The sequence below is a fragment of the Argentina silus genome (assembly GCF_951799395.1).
Source record: "Argentina silus genome assembly, chromosome: 15".
NCBI classification, from domain to species: Eukaryota; Metazoa; Chordata; class Actinopteri; order Argentiniformes; family Argentinidae; genus Argentina; species Argentina silus.
In genome coordinates, this window is record NC_139669.1 from 15140404 (window position 1) to 15162567 (window position 22164).

A 22164-nucleotide genomic window follows, 5' to 3' on the forward strand; every position below is an offset into this window, starting at 1 on the left:
ATGAACACACACAGGTTTGTTTTTTCTTTTATTTATAGAAAAAAAGTTTGACAATTTCATCAAAACGTTTGAAAACATTCTACTGGATATCCAAAGGATGGACCTCTGTGATCCCAGGCTGTGCTTCATTCCAGGAAGTTGTTCCCTTCCATCTCATCTCATACACTTCCCTTCACAGATCTGAGACAATTAGGCACCTGTAAGCTAAAGCTCCACCTAGACGTTTCACTATGCTGCTTATCCCTACCCAGTCCTATCAGATCAGTGAAAGGGAGTGAACAAGGGTAGATAGGAGGTAACAACGTTCTAGAATGAAATACAGCCCCAGTCTGTCAAGTGGAAAAAAAACTGGCAACATAAGACTGACACAGGTCCCTCTTTCTACACAGCACCTAGCAACCACTACCCACAGGAAGTCACCACCGTTTGGACCCTTAAGTGACAACATTAGGACTTGGGGGGGGGGGGGGGGGGGGAGTCCCCCCCCCCCCCTCACTTATCCTGTTTTCATAAAAAGGCCCAGACATTTAACATAAAACAGTTCACACATTTCTCAGTACATGATTGTGTATCTGGTTGTATTCGGGCCCGGCTTGCTGCCCTCTCCTTGTTGTGAGGAAGTGCTTAGCAGGGCTGGTGTCCTCTACATAATAAAATTGTACATATACATACATGGTAAGTAAAAAAAAAAAAAAAAGGAATTGATGGTGGTAGTACCTGGCTCCGAGTACAGTACAGTCAAGTCCATGAGATGTGCAGTTTTTAAAAAGCCCATCATTGTTTCAGTGGAGAGTGGGACCCACTCTATCCAGAGACTGCAGCCTTCGGGGGCGTTGGTGTCCCATCACCAAGCGATCTAACAGGTGAGTTTGACAAGGTCCGAGCACTCAGATCTCCACATCACTCTCTTTGTCGTTGTCATGGTCACCGTCATAGTATTCATTGGGTGCCTCTGGCCTGTAAAGAGAAATGATATTGATATTGTTTTCACAGTTCATCACATTCAGAAGAAAACACAGTATTTACTCCATAAGAACTTTGATAGAACAGAACAGATGCCCGGAGGAGGAACAGCCAGGTATCAGTCGTGTGTGTGTGAGACCTGGAATAGTTGTCCTCTGAGCCCCTCTCGTCAGGGTCTCCCTCGTCTGTGCGCTCGTAGCTCAGGATATCAGACGGAACATCATGGATCTGGACGCTGGGGGCGTGGTTCAGCATCTTCAAGTTCTCAAACACCGTTTGGCGGATCTGCTCCAGGTACTGTACACACACACAGGGAGGAGGAATTAGAGAAAGAGTTATTTACTTAATCTCTAACAGAAACAGAGTTATCTCCCTAGAGAAGGCACATGCTTTCCCATTCATTGCATTTATGACAGCATGAGGGGCACCATGTAGTCAACAAGGGTAGGACTTCCTACGAGCTGGGAAAGCATCAGCCAATTGGATCAACGCATTGGTCTTCTTCTTCTTCAACATTTATAGATAATAAATGGCTTTCATGTGCATGATGCCACCTACTGGTGCCAATAAATACTTCTCTTCTCTGCTGTGTTGAGACTAACCAACGAACACTCCAGCACAGCAGGTGGCAGTGCATCACCACCACTGGATTTACGCTCAAATCACAAAAGATAAAGAAAGCTGCCTACTGTACATAGCACTCTCCATATAATCACAATAAGATTTAAGGGAGTGTGCCCTCTACGGATATAACTCTATGGACAGAGACCATCCCTGCAATTGCCAGAATTCAGATAAAATCTTGCATTCTAAATAACTTTTGTATTCCAGCCCAACAATGCCTTCCAGAGTAAAACAGCGAGCTAGTTTGCCACTTTGTTAGTGACTTTGGGGCTTGTTAGTCTCCAGGGAGTGACGTCATCACACAATTGACAGCTCTGACTAGCTAAAACACGTAAAACATTTGCTATGCATGGAATGTATTCAGTTCACTGATTGCACAATTATAGTTTTGAGTTCATGCTAAAAACGGTTATTTCCAAGAGAAAATCTGAAGGAATGTAGCAGAGGTCATTTGAAATCACCCCCTCAGACCTTGAGGATGTCCTCTTGGCCTAATGATAAACGCTTGTGTCTTCCACGTGGGAGACCCGCGTTCGAACCCTGTCTATCACAGAAGCACACAGTAGGCGGTGTCGGGATCCCAAACACACCTGTCTGGAGTTCTGGTTCTCTATCCTGGTGCTGACGTCTGGATGGAGCGTGAAGTCTGGAGCGAAATACTCAAAGTACTCTGGCAGGAGAGGGAAAAGAAAAAGGATGAAATAGTGGAACATGAAGAGTGGGAAGTGGAAAAGGAGATTCACAGACATTTTAGCTACAAACTGCATCACTTCGTTTTAGTTTTGTGCCATAATCAAACATTCTCTACGCCTGCCGTGATTTCCATATTTTAATGCCAGCTGTAAGCTTTAGAAAATGAGTAATGTAATGAGTATAATCAAACAAAAGGCACATTCATTTACTCACCACTATAGGGTAATTCATCACTAATGGGCTCATCAACCAGGAGGGAGGTCTCATAAGTCCTGAAATGGAAGAAGCCCAATATTAAGAACCTCTAGTCTAAGTGGTGATATACAATAGAGCATTACACGCTACAGGGTGGAACTGTACTGTGCTGGCTTGGATATTTTGTTTTCATATTGTCCTTTCCAGCACTTTTACAGCTACGATGGTGGATGTGTAACAAGGCCAGCACAGTACAGCTCTGTAGTCTGAAGAGTGTTAATGTGGCCCTCTTCAGCTCAGCACACTTAACTGAATTTCATGTTAATCAGGCATTGACGTATTTTGAGTTGGGTTTAGGATTTTGCCATGAGTGACATACGGTTGGCATCAGGAGCATTGGAGCCAGCCTTTACGTCAGAGGATTTAAGTTTAAATAATAATAATAATAATGCATTTTATTTGGAGGCGCCTTTCAGGTCACCCAAGGTCACCCAAATGCCACCTCTCCTCCACACTGCAGCCCATTCACTGCGATGAAACAATGGAAGAAGTCTTACCAGCATCTGGCCACGTTGCGCACTGTGTATCCCCCTCCACCCAGCACCAGCAGAGGGATCTTAAAGCTCTTCACAAACTCCACACACTCCCTTCACCAGGGAAAGAAACACAAAGTCAGAGGCTGCCATTAGGCGTCAGCAGCATTAGGACTGTCCCTCAAGTTTGCTCTTTACGAACACAACCAGCCGGTGGCAATATAGCCTGATATTAGGGAGCAAGAGGACGTTAAACCAAGCCTTTCCATTGTCTATCAATATTTCTATCACTGTTCAGTACTATTCATCAGACAAATAATAACCTACAGTAAGTAAAGGTCAAAAGAGTAAAAGTAAAAGAGATATTTAGTTCAGTAGTGTACGCATATCGAAAACATTTTTGCCAGGTGCAGGGAACAAAACAAGGCAGTGAAATGAAAGAAAACACCCCACAATGGAATACACTCAAGCGTTTGTTATTGCAATGTTGAGTGAATGGTCTTCAAGCATAGGTACAGTATGGTGGTCCAAACGTTGCAAAAGGCAAGAGCATATTCCAGTGAGCTAGTATCTTCTTCCTTTTCAAACGGACATAAATAGCCTTCTTGTAAAAGACTCTTACCCATGACCTCGTATACTGAGGTTGAAGCATCCTAGTCTGTCGCAGCCCAGAGAGTCAGCCCCACACTGTCAAGGGGGGGAGGAAGTGCATCTGTGAGTACAACGCTCAGTACAACACTCAATACAGATCAGGTGTGGCTTCCCAACACTCACCTGAAGAACGATACACGTTGGCTGGTAAAAGTCCACCACTTGCTTGATGACTGGCTGAAAGAGTTGCCTGTAGCCTGACGAAAACAGGGAGAAACATTGTTAAAGGCTTGAATTTTTTTGTCCCGTCTATTCATTTTATTGCATTAGTCTCGCAGTCCATTTTTACCAGTCCATACTTGAGTTTTTGTTTTTGTTTTCTATCTATAAGTCTTTTAATTTTACCATACTGAATGTGCCTTATCTGACATGTTTTGACATGTTTTTAAGGACATTAAAACATTTACTCTAGAAATTGATTGATAATAATGAATAATAAATTCAATTTAATAATTGAGTCGATGATGTGATGATGTGCGGTTTGGCTGGATATCACCATCCTGAATGTGTTTTAAGACCCTTGAACTACGTAACACAGTTTTCCATCAGCCAGAGAGCTGTTAATAGTCTGGAGATAAACGGATAGAGGCAGGAGAGCACACGAGATCTGATAACAGCACTCCCCTGAGACACCTCCCTGGCCTGAGTCTAACTGCATCAGCTTGGTTCAGAGCCTGCCGCCTGAGTGAAGGAAGCAGAGAGACACACTCACTCTGGTCATCGATCCCATCCCGGAGTGGGACGTTCAGGCAGTAGTATCGACCGCTCTCAGCCCCCACCTCATACATGTCACCTGGAGGGAAAAACACACACACGGACACACACAGACACACACAGACACACACAGACACACACAGACACACACACCATTGTCACATCGCCTCTCTATTTTTCAGTTAGCAGCAGTGGTTTAACCACGTTCGAAGACGTAGAAGGCTGTCCCGAACCCGTCATTCATGACTTACCTGTCCCAGGGAAGAAGTAGTTGCCGTACTTGTGGAACGACACAGTCATGACCCGGTCAGTCAAGTAAAAGGCTTCCTGCACCCCGTCGCCATGGTGAATGTCAATGTCAATGTACAGCACGCGTGGGTGATACCTACAGTCATGAAGGACATCAATATTTGTCAATGATCCTTAGGACTATCGTCAGTCACACAGGGAAGCAAACTGTAGCCAACAAATTGACAACTGAGTGTGCTGGACTACCAGAAATAATACTATTGCTCCATGGAAGGGCACCTTGTAAGCTAAACTCAATGAACAAAGAATAATGTGCAAGTACTGTATCATTTAGAAATGGTGAAATGCACCGAATGAAAGCATGCTCTTACTTCAATAGCTCCAGTATACTGATGACAATGTCGTTCACATAACAAAATCCAGAGGCCTAAAAACAGAAAAGAAAACCTTTTTTTATCATTATATCTGTCATAGACAGTACATATGGATAACAAACAGGACAGCAGCCAGGCATGTTCATGTAGTCAGTGGAGTTCACAATGAACGTGATGTATGTTACACAATTCTTACCTCAAATTTCTTAGCATGATGCAGACCTCCAGCCCAATTGATAGCAATGTCACATATCTGAAAGACATGGTTCAGACCCATAGGCAAATATGAGAACATCTTTTGGCATGTCTGTATGACATAAAACTAAGTCTGGTTAACAATATTGCTAGCTGTGGATGATGAATGGCTTTGATGCGTATGTCCTGGTAGCAAACAGAATACATTTAGAAGATATTCCTGACATCACAGAAAAGATGCTTAGCTTGCCCTTTCCCCCGTAACAAACTGAGACAGGCCAATGACCTTTACGGTGGTGCCACATACTGTACTGTGTAACAACATGTGTGGGTTCTGATGCAAATAGTCTTTTAACGTACGTGTGTGTGTGTGTGTGTGTGTGTGTGTGTGTGTGTGTGTGTGTGTGTGTGTGTACTACCAGCGGTGCACAGCATACCTTGTGGTTTAGCTGTGTTGCCCCTTGTAGTGAAGCACCTGTATATCTGGAGCAGAACTCAAACAGGCCTGGGAATACAGGGCTGAGAGAGGACACGTGTTACCTTGATATAAGTCACACAGCACTGATCATTCACCACCTCAACATTACATTCTACAATACTACATTACCAATGTACAATTTCTGTTTAGACAAGATCCAGATTTGACATTGTTAAACAACCCATTCTGGCAAACATTTAAGTGTGACATGAACCGAATTACACTCTAGGTAGGTTAGTGATGTCCCAATGTGATGTGTACCAGTAATTATATAGTTATAGCCTATGTGATGAAACAGACACTTACCAGTCATCTCCCACATTGAAGGTGTTGAGACTCTTTGTGAAGCCCTGCATATTATTAGGACTGACCTTCTGCAGGAAGTCAATGTAATCTTCAGAGTGAAATCGGCACATGTCATGTTGGGAGGCTTTGTATGGTTTGAAAACCTAGAAAACCAGAATAATCAATGAGCTTTCAAGATACCATATGATTGTGCAAATGGTTTGTTTTATTTTCTGCATTCCTTAGACAAGCCTAACTCTGAGGTCTTACCATCATTTTTTTGTAGAGGCCATAGTGCAGGACAAGGCTGTGCGTCAGAGACAGACGATGGGGTTTCATTGGGTGACCCGCACCTTGACATCAGAAAAAACAACAGGGACCTTTGTAACTGTGCGAGCCAGCTAGTTATTGCAGCATCATATATGCACATGAACACCATCAAGCCGGATATCATCCTCCTCTATATAGTCCTATGCTATGGACAGATAGAGTCTGAGACTTTGTCTTGTATGGAATAAAAATGACCCCGTCAAGACACAGTTTGTAATAAAATCATTCTCCACTCTGATGGTTCATCTCCCCTTTGACGGACATCAAGTACGCCACATTTATCTTGCAACGTAATTTAATAGCAAGTAAAGGGTTAACCCTAACCACAACCCTAGCTCACTAACTTCGACAAATCCCGAGTTGGAGATAAAGTTAGCGAGTTAACTCCCGTAGCTCGCTTCGTAGTATAACTCTCGAGTAGTTCAAAAGTGCGTTTATTATTTTTTTTAATTAAGAATTATTCCCACAAAAGAAGACAACCACCAGAGGAACAATCAGAGAGTGAAAGTAGGATTTTATTACAAACTGTGTCTTGGCGGGGTCATTTTTATTTCGATACATGACAAAGTCTCTGATTCTATCTGTCCATAGAGGAGGATGCTATCACTTGCTGGCTAATGGTGCATCCTTCCCATATCATAACTGACATAAAATGTACACATTCAAACAAACAAAAATAATGCTACCACTTAAATATATACTATGGAAGTTGAATGGCTAATTATATACCTCAAATGTTGACAGTTATAATAGACATTCTAAACAAATTATGCAGCTTCCTTCAAATAAGTAATACTCCTCCTCTGTGTCATTCCTTGAGCACAGGAGGTATGTTGTATGTTAGCTACAGCTACTATTTTCAATGCATTTTCTCCATTATTTACGTTGTTGGTGGCCCGACATGCAAAACCACTGCCAGTGCTTTAGAAGTTAACAGCTACTTAACAATCTTGCAACTAATGAGAGATTCACAGAACAAGTCGCAGATAGACCGATAGCTAATAGCACCGTTAGACAACTGAGACAGTTATAGGTTATATAATGTTACTAACGTTAGCTAGCTTGCTGTACTGACTTCTATAGCTAAGCTTCTCTCCTGCACTGGGAATCTTGTTGTCATTCGTTCGTTAGGAGTTCGATAACTGATAAACACTAACATTAAATGAAACTAATCTAAACAACAACGCTAGCAAGATAGCGATATTGACGAGCTAACTAGCTATCGCCCTAGCTATTCTTGCTATCTCGCTTGGGACTCATTTCGATATGAACCTTACCATAATGAAAGTTCCCCACGTCCGGGTCATAAAAGTACGCTGTTCTGTTGGACATTGCAAAAGAGCTTTCGCTAACTATGTATTTGGTAGTGTAAAATTATCTTTCCCTCATTTAGCAAATAGCCGCCATTGTAAACACTGATGATGACGTAATCGAACAGCGACAGGCGACGGATGAGTCGGAGGGAGTGCTTGGAGAGTATAGGATATCAATATTCATGAGTTGTATGCTAATATAAAATTAAAAAGAGGTCATCTCTCTGTGATCAATTGAACTGCTTATTTCGTACGTGTTACACTCCTACCCTAACCCACATTCAATACGCAAACAGCAGATGTTTATGGTGTGAAAGTAAAAAGCATTGAATAAAAACAACTAATACTCGAAAAATAGCATTCATAATGATCACAGTTGACACGACTGACAAATCATTTCTAGTACGGGTGACTTGTGTGCTGCATAAACAGTTTGGTATGGGTAGCCTTAAAGAGGTTATGTGGCCCTGTAGAAAGATAAACCATAGGTTGGATGTTTAATTGTTGCTTAGATAAGAACATATATGTGTTTGTTCAGTGATTTGGTTTGACAGGCAGACAGACCTACACGCACAGCAAGTTCCGTTCACTGTTAACTGATTTATTTCGCGGGTAAGTGTAGTGACGTCATAATAATCCTATGCAGAATTGCATGCATGACGTAAGACTGTTCAAGAGCTATAATTGTGTAAAAAAAACACCTGCTATTTAGTTCATGAACATCAGCAACATGGTAAGGTGTTTTACATTTTCTAACCATTTGATCTTGAGTTTGTAGTTGATTTATTTAAGATATTTATCAAGACTGACACAGGGATGATGAAAAAAATAATGTGCAAATGTGTCTTGACATTGAACACTGTTAGACACATTCCTGTATTTTTAATGCTGAGAAAAAGGAAAGGCATGCATGACCATCATGCTATAAACGGCCATGACAGCCATAAAGGGTGAAGTTGCCATGAACGCTGACCTTGGGTCAGTTTTGGCAGAGTAATCATGATAATACATATAGTGCTTTCTCACAAACCCATAGCTCTTTAGATATCAAATTAAACAAACAAATATCAATCAAGTGGGTAATACAGGATAGAAATAACCAATGCCAAGTCAATGCAGTAAAGTCAAACAAATAGATGTAACAATATAGAACTGAATTTAGTCATTATAAACTATATTTTTTCTGATTCCAATACTGTCATGTTTTGTTTTTGCTCATGATAACATGAGTAAATAACTCTCTTGGTGATACTCAGTAAGTGGCAGGTACTGTATCAGAATCAGACTCAGAATTCTTTTATTTGGCCAAGTATATTTGCACATACAGGAAATTGACTTGGTGTATATACTACAGTGTGGCAAAGTCTAAGCCTAACCCAAATTTAAGACCAAATGACTAATTCAAAATGACCCCTCATGACCTAGTGATGTCATAATTAGCCTACGCAGAGATGCATTGTGATGTAAAATCGCTACAGTACTTGGACCACCATGTAGACAGTTTTATTGGTTTAGTTCATGAAAATCAGCGATATGGTAAGATGATTAGTATTTTCTTTAACATTTGAGCTGAATTTGAAGATAAAGATTGATCTATTTTAGGCAGAGGTCACATTGAAGGAGCATGGTATTATAATGTACCAAATATCTCTTAGAATTTCATTCATCCACTAAATCAAAAATACAGTCAAATGCGACTTAAAGTTGATCAAAATTGTCTCCACCTTCACAGGATAAGCCAAAGAAAGCAAAGAAAACTGAGAGAAAGAAGAAATCAACCAACAAAGTTTCCAATGTGAGTGCTAACTCTCCTGTGTCTTCATATTCTATTTTCAACCTATATTTAGCTAAACAAGTCATATTGTGTGGCTCAAAGTCAACTATAATCAGACCCTTATTATTGTGCCATGGTCTCTTTTTACAGGCTATTAAACTGGCCCCCTTGAACAGAGTGGCTGACCAAAACGGTGTCGTGCTTGCACATCTGGCTGATCAGAAGAAGCTGATCCACAGCCTGAAGGAAGAATTTTCTGAAATACTCAGGAGAACAATAACGCCTCCTCCTGAGGAGGTAATTCAGGAATATCTATCTAGCTTCTGTCTTCAGTATCGATAACAGGTTGATACTGTAAAGAACTCATAGTCCAGTGACAGCTGTGCAGTGTGTGCATTGGACAAAGAGTCTACTGGAGAGTCTACTGTGTGATGATTGACAGGGTGAATAGGACAGTGAAGAGCCTTCTTTGACTGAATACAGTTTAACAGAAAAATGGTTGTGCTCTTTGTCTGGTCCTGATATACGTCATCTATTTCTTTCTATAATTTTAGTGTTCTAATCATGAATCCAGCTCCCACAGAACATATGGGGATGTCCCAAGTTTGCCAACTCATGAAGGTAGCTAGAAGAAAATGTTGTTCCCCTACATTTTAACAGTGGTTATTGGTGTACACCTTTGAGAAAGAAAAGGCTATGTTCTAATGTAGCACACTGTCTTCTTGATTGGTGGTTTCAGATTTTGAGACGGTGGAGGATCTCCCCCTTGATAAAGGTAAAGATTTCGGTGTGCATTAAAATACACAACTTAGCTGTTTTCTATCTATAAGACTGTTTTATACAATGTTGCTTGAACTTTTTTTGGCACACTTGTCGATGTGGTATGTCAACAACTGAGGGCTAACATGTCAGAACAAAAGAAATACAATTACACAAATACAGCATATGCCTCTTTAAAACACTACTTCTTCATTCCAGAGTCAAGCAAGAAAAAGAAAAACACTAAAGAAAAGAAAAAGGAGAAGAAAAAGGAGGTCCAAGCTGTACGCGCTGCTCCCTCCAGCCGTGGTAATGGTGACAAGGCTGCGTCAACTTCCTGTAGCAAGGAGCCTATCATGGGAGGAGGCAAGCCTCTGGTTCTCCAGCCTCTGATTTTCCAGAAGTCATCCCTCCCTAAACTGGTAAGATTTTTTATTTAATTATATCATTTGTTTCTACAGGTTGTCTCATTGCAATTGAAAATTGCCTTCTGCAAGAGCAGTAGGCAATGATGCTCTATAAGTGGCCCCATGCTAACATTAGATACCTCTAACTCCTGTTTCTACAGGATTCTGCAGTCAAGCAGAGAGAGCCAGCATCCTCTAATGTTAAGGAGGTAGAGCAGGTCCAGGAGTCTTCGTCCTCCATTGCAGAGGAAATTGAAGATGTTCAAAACTCCTCAAAAACAGAGGAGATCCACCAGCCATCTAATTCCTCCATCACTGAGGACATCAATGACCAGGTTTCATCCTAGAATACCCTCTTTATAGTCGTTAATACGGTAGTTTATAGGTAAGGTAAATATGTTGTCTCAAAAGAGTGTGCATACTAATGTGAGATATGCTCTGCCTCCTGTTGCCCCAGGAATCTGCAGAGAAGCAGAAAGATGCCTCTAAGTCCTACGTTTCCAGGAGTGGCGTGGCTAGCTACACTGCTCACAGCCGGGGAGAAGAGGACGAATACAAGGTCGATGACAAGTCCTCTAAGCAGGATGAGACGCACTCCTCCATAGCTGAGGAGATCCTCGATCAGACCTCCATCACCGAGGAGATAGACGAAGAGCCATCAAAGGCCTCTGAGAGTGGGAAGTCATCCCTCAAAAACCTGGTGAGATAATTAATAATAATGAATTGAATGCATTTATATAGCGCCTTTCAAGATACGCAAAGCGCTTTACCTTGTAGGTGGGAGAACTCATCACTACCTCTATTGGACTTATATTGATTAGTAAAGATACTGCTTTTGAAGAAGCTAATGTTTGTACAATATTCAATGTCCACAAAAAGATGTTAATTTGACTAATGTTCGATTCCTCTTCCACAGGACACTGATAAGAAGCAGGATGAGTTGTACTCCTCCATAGCTGAGGAGATCCTCGATCAGACCGCCATCGCTGAGGAGATAGACGTGGCTAGCTCCTCTTCCCACAGCCAGAGAGAAAAGGACAAACTTGAGGTTGATGACAAGTCCTCTCTGAGTGGGAAGTCACCCCTCAAAAACCTGGTGAGATGTCCTCTATTGGATTGATTGTGATTAGTAAATAATCACAATCAATGTGATCTTAAGGAGGCCCCATACAGTTTTGATGGTTGATTGATTTTTTTATTTCAGTGTCATGCACCTACAATATGTGCCCAGTCAATGCTAATGTTAGATACCTCTTCCCTAGGACTATGCTCATAAGCAGACGGATGAGTCTTACTCCTCCATCGCTGAGGAGATTTCTGACCTGTCCTCAATCTCTGAGGACATCAAGAGCCAGTCTTCTGCCTCATCCAGTCACAGTCAGCGTGACCAGACTGCCTCCTCTGCCCAGGCATTCATACTTATTTTACTTATTTAAGTTTATTTTATTCATACTATAGTGGCTCATTAAAAACTGTCATTTGTTTTAGTGGTGGGTGAAGATGCTCTATGTCAGGCCTCTTGATAACATATACCTCTACCTCAGGACTGGGATCAGAAGCAGAAAGAGGATTCTGAGACCTCTATTGCTGAGGAAATTGAGGAACTGATCTCTTTGGCTGAGGACATGCAGGACCAGTCCTATGCCTCCTCCAACCACAGTGCAGGTGATCAGGCTGCCTCCTCTGCCCAGAGCAAGAGAGCCTTGGAGACACCAGGTATAGGAGAGGACAAGTCCTGTACCAGTGGACAGGCATCCCTTAAACAACTGGTGAGAGTTAGTCTACTGGATTGAGGATAATAATACCTGATTAGTTCATCTATAGTGTCTCAAGTCCCTTGTTATACTGTATGTAGTGGTGAAGAGTAGAGATGTGAATCAGAGAGTAGTAGCCATGTTTACTATGGCTCTGTCATGTGATGTTTCTTCCCTAGGATTGTGATGAGGAGCGGAGAGAGGAGTCTCAGTCATCCTTCGTTGAGGATATCAAGGACCAATCCTCCATTGCTGAGGAACTACAAGACGAGCCCTCTGCCTCCTCCAGTCACAACCCTGATGACCAGGCTGCCTCTGAGAGTGGAAAGACATCCCTCCAAAACCTGGTGAGTTACTCTACTCTACTGGGTGAATAATAGTGGGTAAAGATTCTGCTCTAAGACTGGTCCAATACCAGGGCTAGGGTCAATTCAGTCAGTTCAGAAGTGATTTTAGATTATGTTTAAGATTTGTGAATTGCCCTTGGAGATTTTTCAATTCTTTAATTGAATTGAAATTCACTCTCTGTGAATTGAAAGCGTGTGAATTGACCCCAAACCTGATCCATACTTTAATTAGAAACATCTGTTTCATGTTTCACCAGGAGCAAAGTGAGGAGCAGAGAGAGGAGACGTCCAAATCCTCTGTTTCCAAACACATCCAGGACGACGCTCCCTCTGCTTGTGCCTTCCAGTGTGCTGGTGACGTGCTAGCCTGTCTCAGTGGAAAGGACGCGTCTACTCAGAGCAGCATCAAGGCCTCCAAGTCCAAGTCCGCTCGAGCCATTAGTAAAGCGGTAAGAATCATTCCATAACACTTGATAGTGTACTAATTTCAGTGAATCACAATAATTAATTCAGGGCTATGGTTACTGCTGTATATTGTAGCAATTATAATCAACACTTGTTACACTGTGCGTACTGTACACAACAATTACTATACTGTAATTACCCAGTGTTATGTACAGTATAGCGTCAAGAGTTAAGAGCTTGAGTTTAAATTCATATTGAGTTGATAGCTATTATAAGGTATTGACACGTGATTAAAGTGATCATTTGTCTCCCCTCAAATAACCAACCTCAGAATTGTGGCAAGGACTCAGAGATTGCTGCACTAAGAAAGGCTCTGGAGAAGGAGAGGGCAGCCAGAGCCGTTCTCCAGAGTTCACTGGACAAGAAGCAGTGCAGCTTCCTCAAGATCAGGATGAGAGCCAACAAGATGGCCTCAGAGTTGAAAGAGGGTCAGACCATGATCCTAAAGCTCCAGGGGGAGCTCAAAACCGCCCTCTCCCTGCAGACCAGGGCACTGGAGGAGAACAACCAGCTTGCGGAGGACAGGCAGGCTCTGGTCCAGGAGCTACAGACCCTCAGCTCTGAACTTCAGGCCCTGCAGGAGGACAACACAGCCAAGAATGACCTCCTGTTATCGCAGCAGAGCATGAGCCAGAAGCTCCAATGTGACCTGGAGACTGCCTTGTCCCAGCAGCGGAGAGCTGTGGAGGAGCACGACAGCATGGCTGCAGAGAATGAGGCCAGGGTTCGAGAGATGCAGGAGATTATGTCATCCCTGGAGGCAGAGAGAGCTCACAGTGCTGTGTTGCAGGACAGGCTTCAGAAGAACAGTGCTGTAAATGGGTCTAAAGTGCAGGCATTGCAAGTTGAAAACACAGCAAATGATGCTGTCCTCAATCAGATGGCCTCAGACCTGGAGGTGGAGAAGAACAGAAGCCAGCAGCTCCAGAACGACCTTATGGCTGCCCTCTCACAGTGTAAGAGGGGGCTGGACGAACGTGACCAGCTGGCTCTAGAAAGCCATCCCAGGCTTCTAAAGATAAATGAGCTGCGCTCAGAAAATCTTAAGCTCCGGGGAGACCTTGAGTCTGCTCTGTCTGAGCACCAAATGGTGCTGGAGGATCACAACCGGCTGGTTGTGGAGAGCGAGGCCAAGCTCAGAGAGCTCCATGAGTTGACCACAGCCATGGATGTGGAGAGGGCGAAGAGAGTTCACCTGCAAGAGGGGCTCCAGAAGGAGACTGCAGAGAAGCAGGCCCTTTGCCGCGAAGTGCAGGCCTTGCAAAGGCAAATTGCAGCTAGCAGTGCTAGTCTCTCTGAGGTCAGTGTGAGAGCTACTCAGATGGCCTCTGAACTAGCGGAGGAACAGGATAGGAGCAGAAAGCTCCAGGGTGAAGTCCAGGCTGCCCTCTCTCAGCAGAAGATGGCTCGAGACGAACGAGACAGACTGGCTGTGGAGCTCAAGGATGTCAGAGAGGCTTGCACTGAGCTGGAAGAGGCTGTGGCCATAGAGATGGCCGAATCAGAGAAAATCTCTGACCAGCTGACGGACTGGAATCAACAGCTCTATGAGAAGACTGTAGCCCTGCAGAAGAGTGTCATCGCTCAGCATGACATTAGTTCATCCCTGGAGGCAGAGCGGAAACGCTCTGAGAAGCTGACTATGGACAGCCAGGCCAGGATCAGAGAGCTGCAGGAGCTGAACACAGAGCTGACTGAGAGCCTCCAGGCTGAGACCACTGCCAAACAAGTAAGATATTTCAATGACTGTGATGCATTAGGCCAGATTTACTGAGTGTTTACAGTTATTTACAAAGGGAATCAAGCATCTAAGTTAAACCCCCCCGTGTGTGTTTTGTTATCTATCTGTATCTGTGTTTACAGTACAGCTTAAGCATCTAAGATTAACCCCCCCAAAACAAGTTTGAGAAGGAATATTACATTAATTTGCAGATGTTTAATGCTTCATGTTTAAGCGCCCTTGTTTGTGTTTTCATCTTAAATCTGGGCCTTAGCTTTTCTTACATGAATTGGAGCCCTAGTGCTTGTATATGAACAATGTCCATGTCTCTGTGCAGAAATGGGGTGTGTGTGTGTGTGTGTGCATGCGTGTGCATTTGTGTTCACCCATTCTCTCATTCACTCACTCTATCATTTATTCAGGGCCTGAAGTTGGACCTCATGGATAGCCAGGCCAGGATCAAAGAGCTGCAGGAGCTGAACACACAGCAGACTGAGAGCCTCCAGGCCGAGACCACTGCCAAACAAGTAAGATATTTCAATGACTGTGATGCATTAGGCCAGATTTACTACTTGTTTACAGTTATTTACAAAGGGAATTAAGATCTAGGAGGAGATCACCGTGTGTGAGTTCTGTTATCTGTCTGACATGATACTGATATCTGGCGAAGCCATTTTGACATTGCGAATTGAGTTCATTCATTCATTCATTCTCTCATTTATTCACTCTATCATTCATTCAGGTCCTGAGGTTGGAGCTCCAGGGGTTGTCGTCCGAGCACCAGGCCCTGGTGAGTGAGAGTAAAGACCTCCTCTCCGAAATTCACTCCCTCGTGGTCGAGCACCAGGGTCTGATGAACTCTGTGCGTCGTGCACATTCTGAGCATCTGACCCTCCAGACCGATCTCCAGGCAATGGCTGCTGGCCACCAAGCCCTGCAGTCTGAACATGAGGAAATGAGGAGCAAATATGAGAGCCTCCTCTCTCAACTCCAGGCCTCTCTTAACAAGCTTCACAGCGACCTCATTGCTGCCATCTCTGGTCAACAGAGGGTGGTAGAGGAGAGCAGGCGGCGAGCTAAGGAGCTACAGGAGGCAAGGGATGCCAAGAGGGTACTGGACGAGGCTGCCGTCAAACAGCTGGCTGAGAGAGAGAATACCTCCAGCCAGTTGCAAGACTTGGACCACAAGCTTCTGAACCAGACTGTGAACGTGGAGAACACCACAGCAGCCCTGGACAAGCTTAAGAAGGAGCACCAGGGATTCATCGATGAGCACCGTGCTCTGGAGAGGGAGCATGCAGCGTTAATCTCAGAACGCGAAGAGCTTTCCTCTGCCCATCAGCAACTGCTCTCAGACCACCAAACCATTAAATCAAAGCTCCAGGTGGTCCACTTGATATTTAAAATTAGGCCTGGCTTTAGTCAGGATCAGGCAGAGAGGACCATGGTTACAGAGAGGCTGGCTGAATAAAAGTATCCAAATTCAACTTGCGGGAATACTGTTTTTCAATAGGGAACATGTTTTATGTTATGGTTCCAGGGGGGAATAACCATGTCCTATAGGAACACTGTAGTTAATATTAACCATCTAGCACCAGAATTACTTCCAGATAGGTATTTGCTAGTACTAGTAGCTAAACTAAGAATGACTTTTTTTTATTATGGAAAGTGTTACCATTAGCAAAATCATGGCAAGCCCAGAAATGATGGATTGTGTAAAATGTGATGAAATGTCTACAACATGACACCAAGAAACAGAAACACACGGCATATCCGCAGAGACTTTTGTTTTCAAAAGATGGCAGTACTCTGCAAGTTTATTTGTTATTTTCTGGGCATAATAAGATTGTACAAATTATTTGGAGTGAAAACATTGACAAAATGAATTCCAATGTACAAATCAAGGTTACGTTCTTGTGTCTCAAAATAATTGTGAGGGTGATTTCTGTTATTTTCTCTCCAGCATGCTTCACTTTTAATGATTTGGGTTTAACTGGATGATTGGGACAGATCGTGACCACTACACAGGATCAGTGGAGGTAGAAATCAGAGGACAGGCTCATTGTAATGCATGGGATGGAAGGAGGAATGGTATCAAACACGTGTGATACCATTCCTTATTCCGTTCCATGCATTACAATGAGTCCATCCTACAATTTCTCCATCCACCAGCCTCCCCTGTACTGGATATGTCGGGTTGTTGTTCTGCATTGACTGAAATGACACCCTGCTGTAATCAAGACCAAGTTTCTTGAGGAAGTCATTTTCACCTGAATAATATCTCAGATGTGTTTGTGCAGGGGTCAATGCATCACTCCAGACACTGTTACTCAAGGAAGCCATTATGAGGCTGAAAAATCAGAAAACTATCAGAAACATAGCCAAAACCTTAGGCTTGCCTAAATCAACAGATTGGAACGTCATTAAAAAGAAGGGAAAAAAGCACTGGTGATCTCAGCAATCGCAAACAGGCTGGTAGGCTAAGGCAGATTTCTACAGTGGATGGCCGAAGAATGCTCACTATAATTCAGAAAAAAATCAAAACAACTGTCCCACAGATCAGCAACACTCTCCAGGAGGTAGGCGTGAATGTGTCAGAGAGACTACCATACGCAGAATGCTTCACCAGACAAACTACAGAAGCTTCACTGCAAGGTACAAACCAGTAGTTCTCCTCATATTGACGAGCTAACTAGCTGGCGCCCTAGCTATTCTTGCTATCTCGCTTCGCACTCATTTCGATATGAACCTTACCATCATGAAAGTTCCCCACGTCCGGGTCATAAAAGTACGCTATTCTGTTGGACATTGCAAAAGATCTTTCGCTAACTATGTATTTGTAAAATTATCTTTCCCTCATTTATAAATTAAAAAGAGGTCATCTCTCTGTGATCAATTCAACTGCTTATTTCGAACGGGTTACACTCAATGTTTACACATTCAATACGCAAACAGCAGATGTTTATGGTGTGAAAGTAAAAAGCATTGAATAAAAACAACTAATACTCGAAAAATAGCATTCATAATGATCACAGTTGACACGACTGACAAACCATTTCTAATACGGGTGCTGCATACACAGTTTGGTATGGGTAGCCTTAAAGAGGTTATGTGGCCCTGTAGAAAGATAAACCATAGGTTGGATGTTTAATTGTTGCTTAGATAAGAACATATATGTGTTTGTTCAGTGATTTGGTTTGACAGGCAGACAGACCGACACGCACAGCAAGTTCCGTTCACTGTTAACTGATTTATTTCGCGGGGAAGTGTAGTGACGTCATAATAATCCTATGCAGAATTGCATGCATGACGTAAGACTGTTCAAGAGCTATAATTGTGTAAAAAAACACCTGCTATTTAGTTCATGAACATCAGCAATATGGTAAGGTGTTTTACATTTTCTAACCATTTGATTTTGTGTTTGTAGTTGATTTATTTAAGATATTTATCAAGACTGACACAGGGATGATGAAAACAATATACATGTGCAAATGTGTCTTGACATTGAACACTGTTAGACACATTCCTGTATTTTTAATGCTGAGAAAAAGGAAAGGCATGCATGACCATCATGCTATAAACGGCCATGACAGCCATAAAGGGTGAAGTTGCCATGAACGCTGACCCTGGGTCAGTTTTGGCAGAGTAATCATGATAATACTCATTAATACTTACTAATTTCTCACAAACCCATAGCTCTTTAGATATCAAATTAAACAAACAAATATCAATCAAGTGGATAATACAGGATAGACATAACCAATGCCAAGTCAATGCAGTAAAGTCAAACAAATAGATGTAACAATATAGAACTGAATTTAGTCATTATAAACTATATTTTTTCTGATTCCAATACTGTCATGTTTTGTTTTTGCTCATGATAACATGAGTAAATAACTCTCTTGGTGATACTCAGTAAGTGGCAGGTACTGTATCAGAATCAGACTCAGAATTATTTTATTTGGCCAAGTATATTTACACATACAGGAAATTGACTTGGTGTATATACTACAGTGTGGCAAAGTCTAAGCCTAACCCAAATTAAAGACCAAATGACTAATTCAAAATGACCCCTCATGACCTAGTGATGTCATAATTAGCCTACGCAGAGATGCATTGTGATGTAAAATCGCTACAGTACTTGGACCACCATGTAGACAGTTTTATTGGTTTAGTTCATGAAAATCAGCGATATGGTAAGATGCTAATTTTCTTTAACATTTGAGCTGAATTTGAAGATAAAGATTGATCTATTTTAGGCAGAGGTCACATTGAAGAAGCATGGTATTATAATGTACCAAATATCTCTTAGAATTTCATTCATCCACTAAATCAAAAATACAGTCACTCATACTCAAATACAGTCAAATGCCACTTAAAGTTGATCAAAATTGTCTCCACCTTCACAGGATGAGCCAAAGAAAGCAAAGAAAACTGAGAGAAAGAAGAAATCAACCAACAAAGTTTCCAATGTGAGTGCTAACTCTCCTGTGTCTTCATATTCTATTTTCAACCTATATTTAGCTAAACAAGTCATATTGTGTGGCTCAAAGTCAACTATAATCAGACCCTTATTATTGTGCCATGGTCTCTTTTTACAGGCTATTAAACTGGCCCCCTTGAACAGAGTGGCTGACCAAAACGGTGTCGTGCTTGCACATCTGGCTGATCAGAAGAAGCTGATCCACAGCCTGAAGGACGAATTTTCTGAAATACTCAGGAGAACAATAACGCCTCCTCCTGAGGAGGTAATTCAGGAATATCTATCTAGCTTCTGTCTTCAGTATCGATAACAGGTTGATACTGTAAAGAACTCATAGTCCAGTGACAGCTGTGCAGTGTGTGCATTGGACAAAGAGTCTACTGGAGAGTCTACTGTGTGATGATTGACAGGGTGAATAGGACAGTGAAGAGCCTTCTTTGACTGAATACAGTTTAACAGAAAAATGGTTGTGCTCTTTGTCTGGTCCTGATATACGTCATCTATTTCTTTCTATCATTTTAGTGTTCTAATCATGAATCCAGCTCCCACAGAACATATGGGGATGTCCCAAGTTTGCCAACTCATGAAGGTAGCTAGAAGAAAATGTTGTTCCCCTACATTTTAACAGTGGTTATTGGTGTACACCTTTGATAAAGAAAAGGCTATGTTCTAATGTAGCACACTGTCTTCTTGATTGGTGGTTTCAGATTTTGAGACGGTGGAGGATCTCCCCCTTGATAAAGGTAAAGATTTCGGTGTGCATTAAAATACACAACTTAGCTGTTTTCTATCTATAAGACTGTTTTATACAATGTAGCTTGAACTTTTTTTTGGCACACTTGTCGATGAGGTATGTCAACAACTGAGGGCTAAAATGTCAGAACAAAAGAAATACAATTACACAAATACAGCATATGCCTCTTTAAAACACTACTTCTTCATTCCAGAGCCAAGCAAGAAAAAGAAAAACAGTAAAGAAAAGAAAAAGGAGAAGAAAAAGGAGGTCCAAGCTGTACGCGCTGCTCCCTCCAGCCGTGGTAATGGTGACAAGGCTGCGTCAACTTCCTGTAGCAAGGAGCCTATCATGGGAGGAGGCAAGCCTCTGGTTCTCCAGCCTCTGGTTTTCCAGAAGTCATCCCTCCCTAAACTGGTATGATTTTTTATTTAATTATATCATTTGTTTCTACAGGTTGTCTCATTGCAATTGAAAATTGCCTTCTGCAAGAGCAGTAGGCAATGATGCTCTATAAGTGGCCCCATGCTAACATTAGATACCTCTAACTCCTGTTTCTACAGGATTCTGCAGTCAAGCAGAGAGAGCCGGCATCCTCTAATGTTAAGGAGGTAGAGCAGGTCCAGGAGTCTTCGTCCTCCATTGCAGAGGAAATTGAAGATGTTCAAAACTCCTCAAAAGCAGAGGAGATCCACCAGCCATCTAATTCCTCCATCACTGCAGACATCAATGACCAGGTTTCATTCTAGAATACCCTTTATAGTCGTTAATACGGTAGTTTATAGGTAAGGTAAATATGTTGTTTCAAAAGGGTGTGCATACTAATGTGAGATATGCTCTGCCTCCTGTTGCCCCAGGAATCTGCAGAGAAGCAGAAAGATGCCTCTAAGTCCTGCGTTTCCAGGAGTGGCGTGGCTAGCTACACTGCTCACAGCCGGGGAGAAGAGGACGAATACAAGGTCGATGACAAGTCCTCTAAGCAGGATGAGACGCACTCCTCCATTGCTGAGGAGATCCTCGATCAGACCTCCATCACCGAGGAGATAGACAAAGAGCCATCAAAGGCCTCTGAGAGTGGGAAGTCATCCCTCAAAAACCTGGTGAGATAATTAATAATAATGAATTGATTGCATTTATATAGCGCCTTTCAAGATACGCAAAGCGCTTTACCTTGTAAGTGGGAGAAATCATCACTACCTCTATTGGACTTATATTGATTAGTAAAGATACTGCTTTTGAAGAAGCTAATGTTTGTACAATATTCAATGTCCACAAAAAGATGCTAATTTTACTAATGTTCGATTCCTCTTCCACAGGACACTGATAAGAAGCAGGATGAGTTGCACTCCTCCATAGCTGAGGAGATCCTCGATCAGACCTCCATCGCTGAGGAGATAGACATGGCTAGCTCCTCTTCCCACAGCCAGAGAGAAAAGGACAAACTTCAGGTTGATGACAAGTCCTCTCTGAGTGGGAAGTCACCCCTCAAAAACCTGGTGAGATGTCCTCTATTGGATTGATTGTGATTAGTAAATAATCACAATCAATGTGATCTTAAGGAGGCCCCATACAGTTTTGATGGTTGATTGATTTTTTTATTTCAGTGTCATGCACCTACAATATGTGCCCAGTCAATGCTAATGTTAGATACCTCTTCCCTAGGACTATGCTCATAAGCAGATGGATGAGTCTTACTCCTCCATCGCTGAGGAGATTTCTGACCTGTCCTCAATCTCTGAGGACATGCAGGACCAGTCCTATGCCTCCTCCAACCACAGTGCAGGTGATCAGGCTGCCTCCTCTGCCCAGAGCAAGAGAGCCTTGGAGACACCAGCTATAGGAGAGGACAAGTCCTGTACCAGTGGACAGGCATCCCTTAAACAACTGGTGAGAGTTAGTCTACTGGATTGAGGATAATAATACCTGATTAGTTCATCTATAGTGTCTCAAGTCCCTTGTTATACTGTATGTAGTGGTGACGAGTAGAGATGTGAATCAGAGAGTAGCCACCATGTTTACTATGGCTCTGTCATGTGATGTTTCTTCCCTAGGATTGTGATGAGGAGCGGAGAGAGGAGTCTCAGTCATCCTTCGCTGAGGATATCAAGGACCAATCCTCCATTGC

General features: G+C 42.5%; 1 protein-coding gene across 1 annotated transcript; it reads right to left on the reverse strand.

Annotated features, from left to right (window-relative positions):
* Nucleotides 1–15: 15 nt before the first annotated feature.
* hdac3 (histone deacetylase 3) lies at nucleotides 16–7699 on the reverse strand. Its single transcript, XM_083686401.1, has 15 exons — nucleotides 7562–7699; nucleotides 6225–6307; nucleotides 5976–6118; nucleotides 5629–5710; nucleotides 5193–5249; nucleotides 4994–5049; nucleotides 4625–4758; nucleotides 4372–4452; nucleotides 3783–3856; nucleotides 3631–3695; nucleotides 3033–3122; nucleotides 2494–2552; nucleotides 2178–2257; nucleotides 1103–1260; nucleotides 16–957 (listed from the first exon to the last, which is right to left on the reverse strand). The coding sequence occupies exons 1-15, from the start codon at nucleotides 7614–7616 to the stop codon at nucleotides 888–890; spliced, it is 1287 nt and encodes a 428-aa protein (XP_083542527.1). The 5' UTR covers nucleotides 7617–7699; the 3' UTR covers nucleotides 16–887.
* Between the last annotated feature and the right edge of the window lie 14465 nt (nucleotides 7700–22164).

Excerpts from the sequence above, each read along its gene's own strand:
- hdac3 (XM_083686401.1), bottom strand. The coding sequence starts at position 7,616 with ATGTCCAACAGAACAGCGTACTTTTATGACCCGGACGTGGGGAACTTT. Across the intron at positions 2,553-3,032 it reads CGCAACGTGGCCAGATGCTG|GACTTATGAGACCTCCCTCC; the intron begins GTAAGACTTCTT and ends CTTCCATTTCAG. Across the intron at positions 1,261-2,177 it reads AGAACCAGAACTCCAGACAG|TACCTGGAGCAGATCCGCCA; the intron begins GTGTGTTTGGGA and ends GTGTGTGTACAG.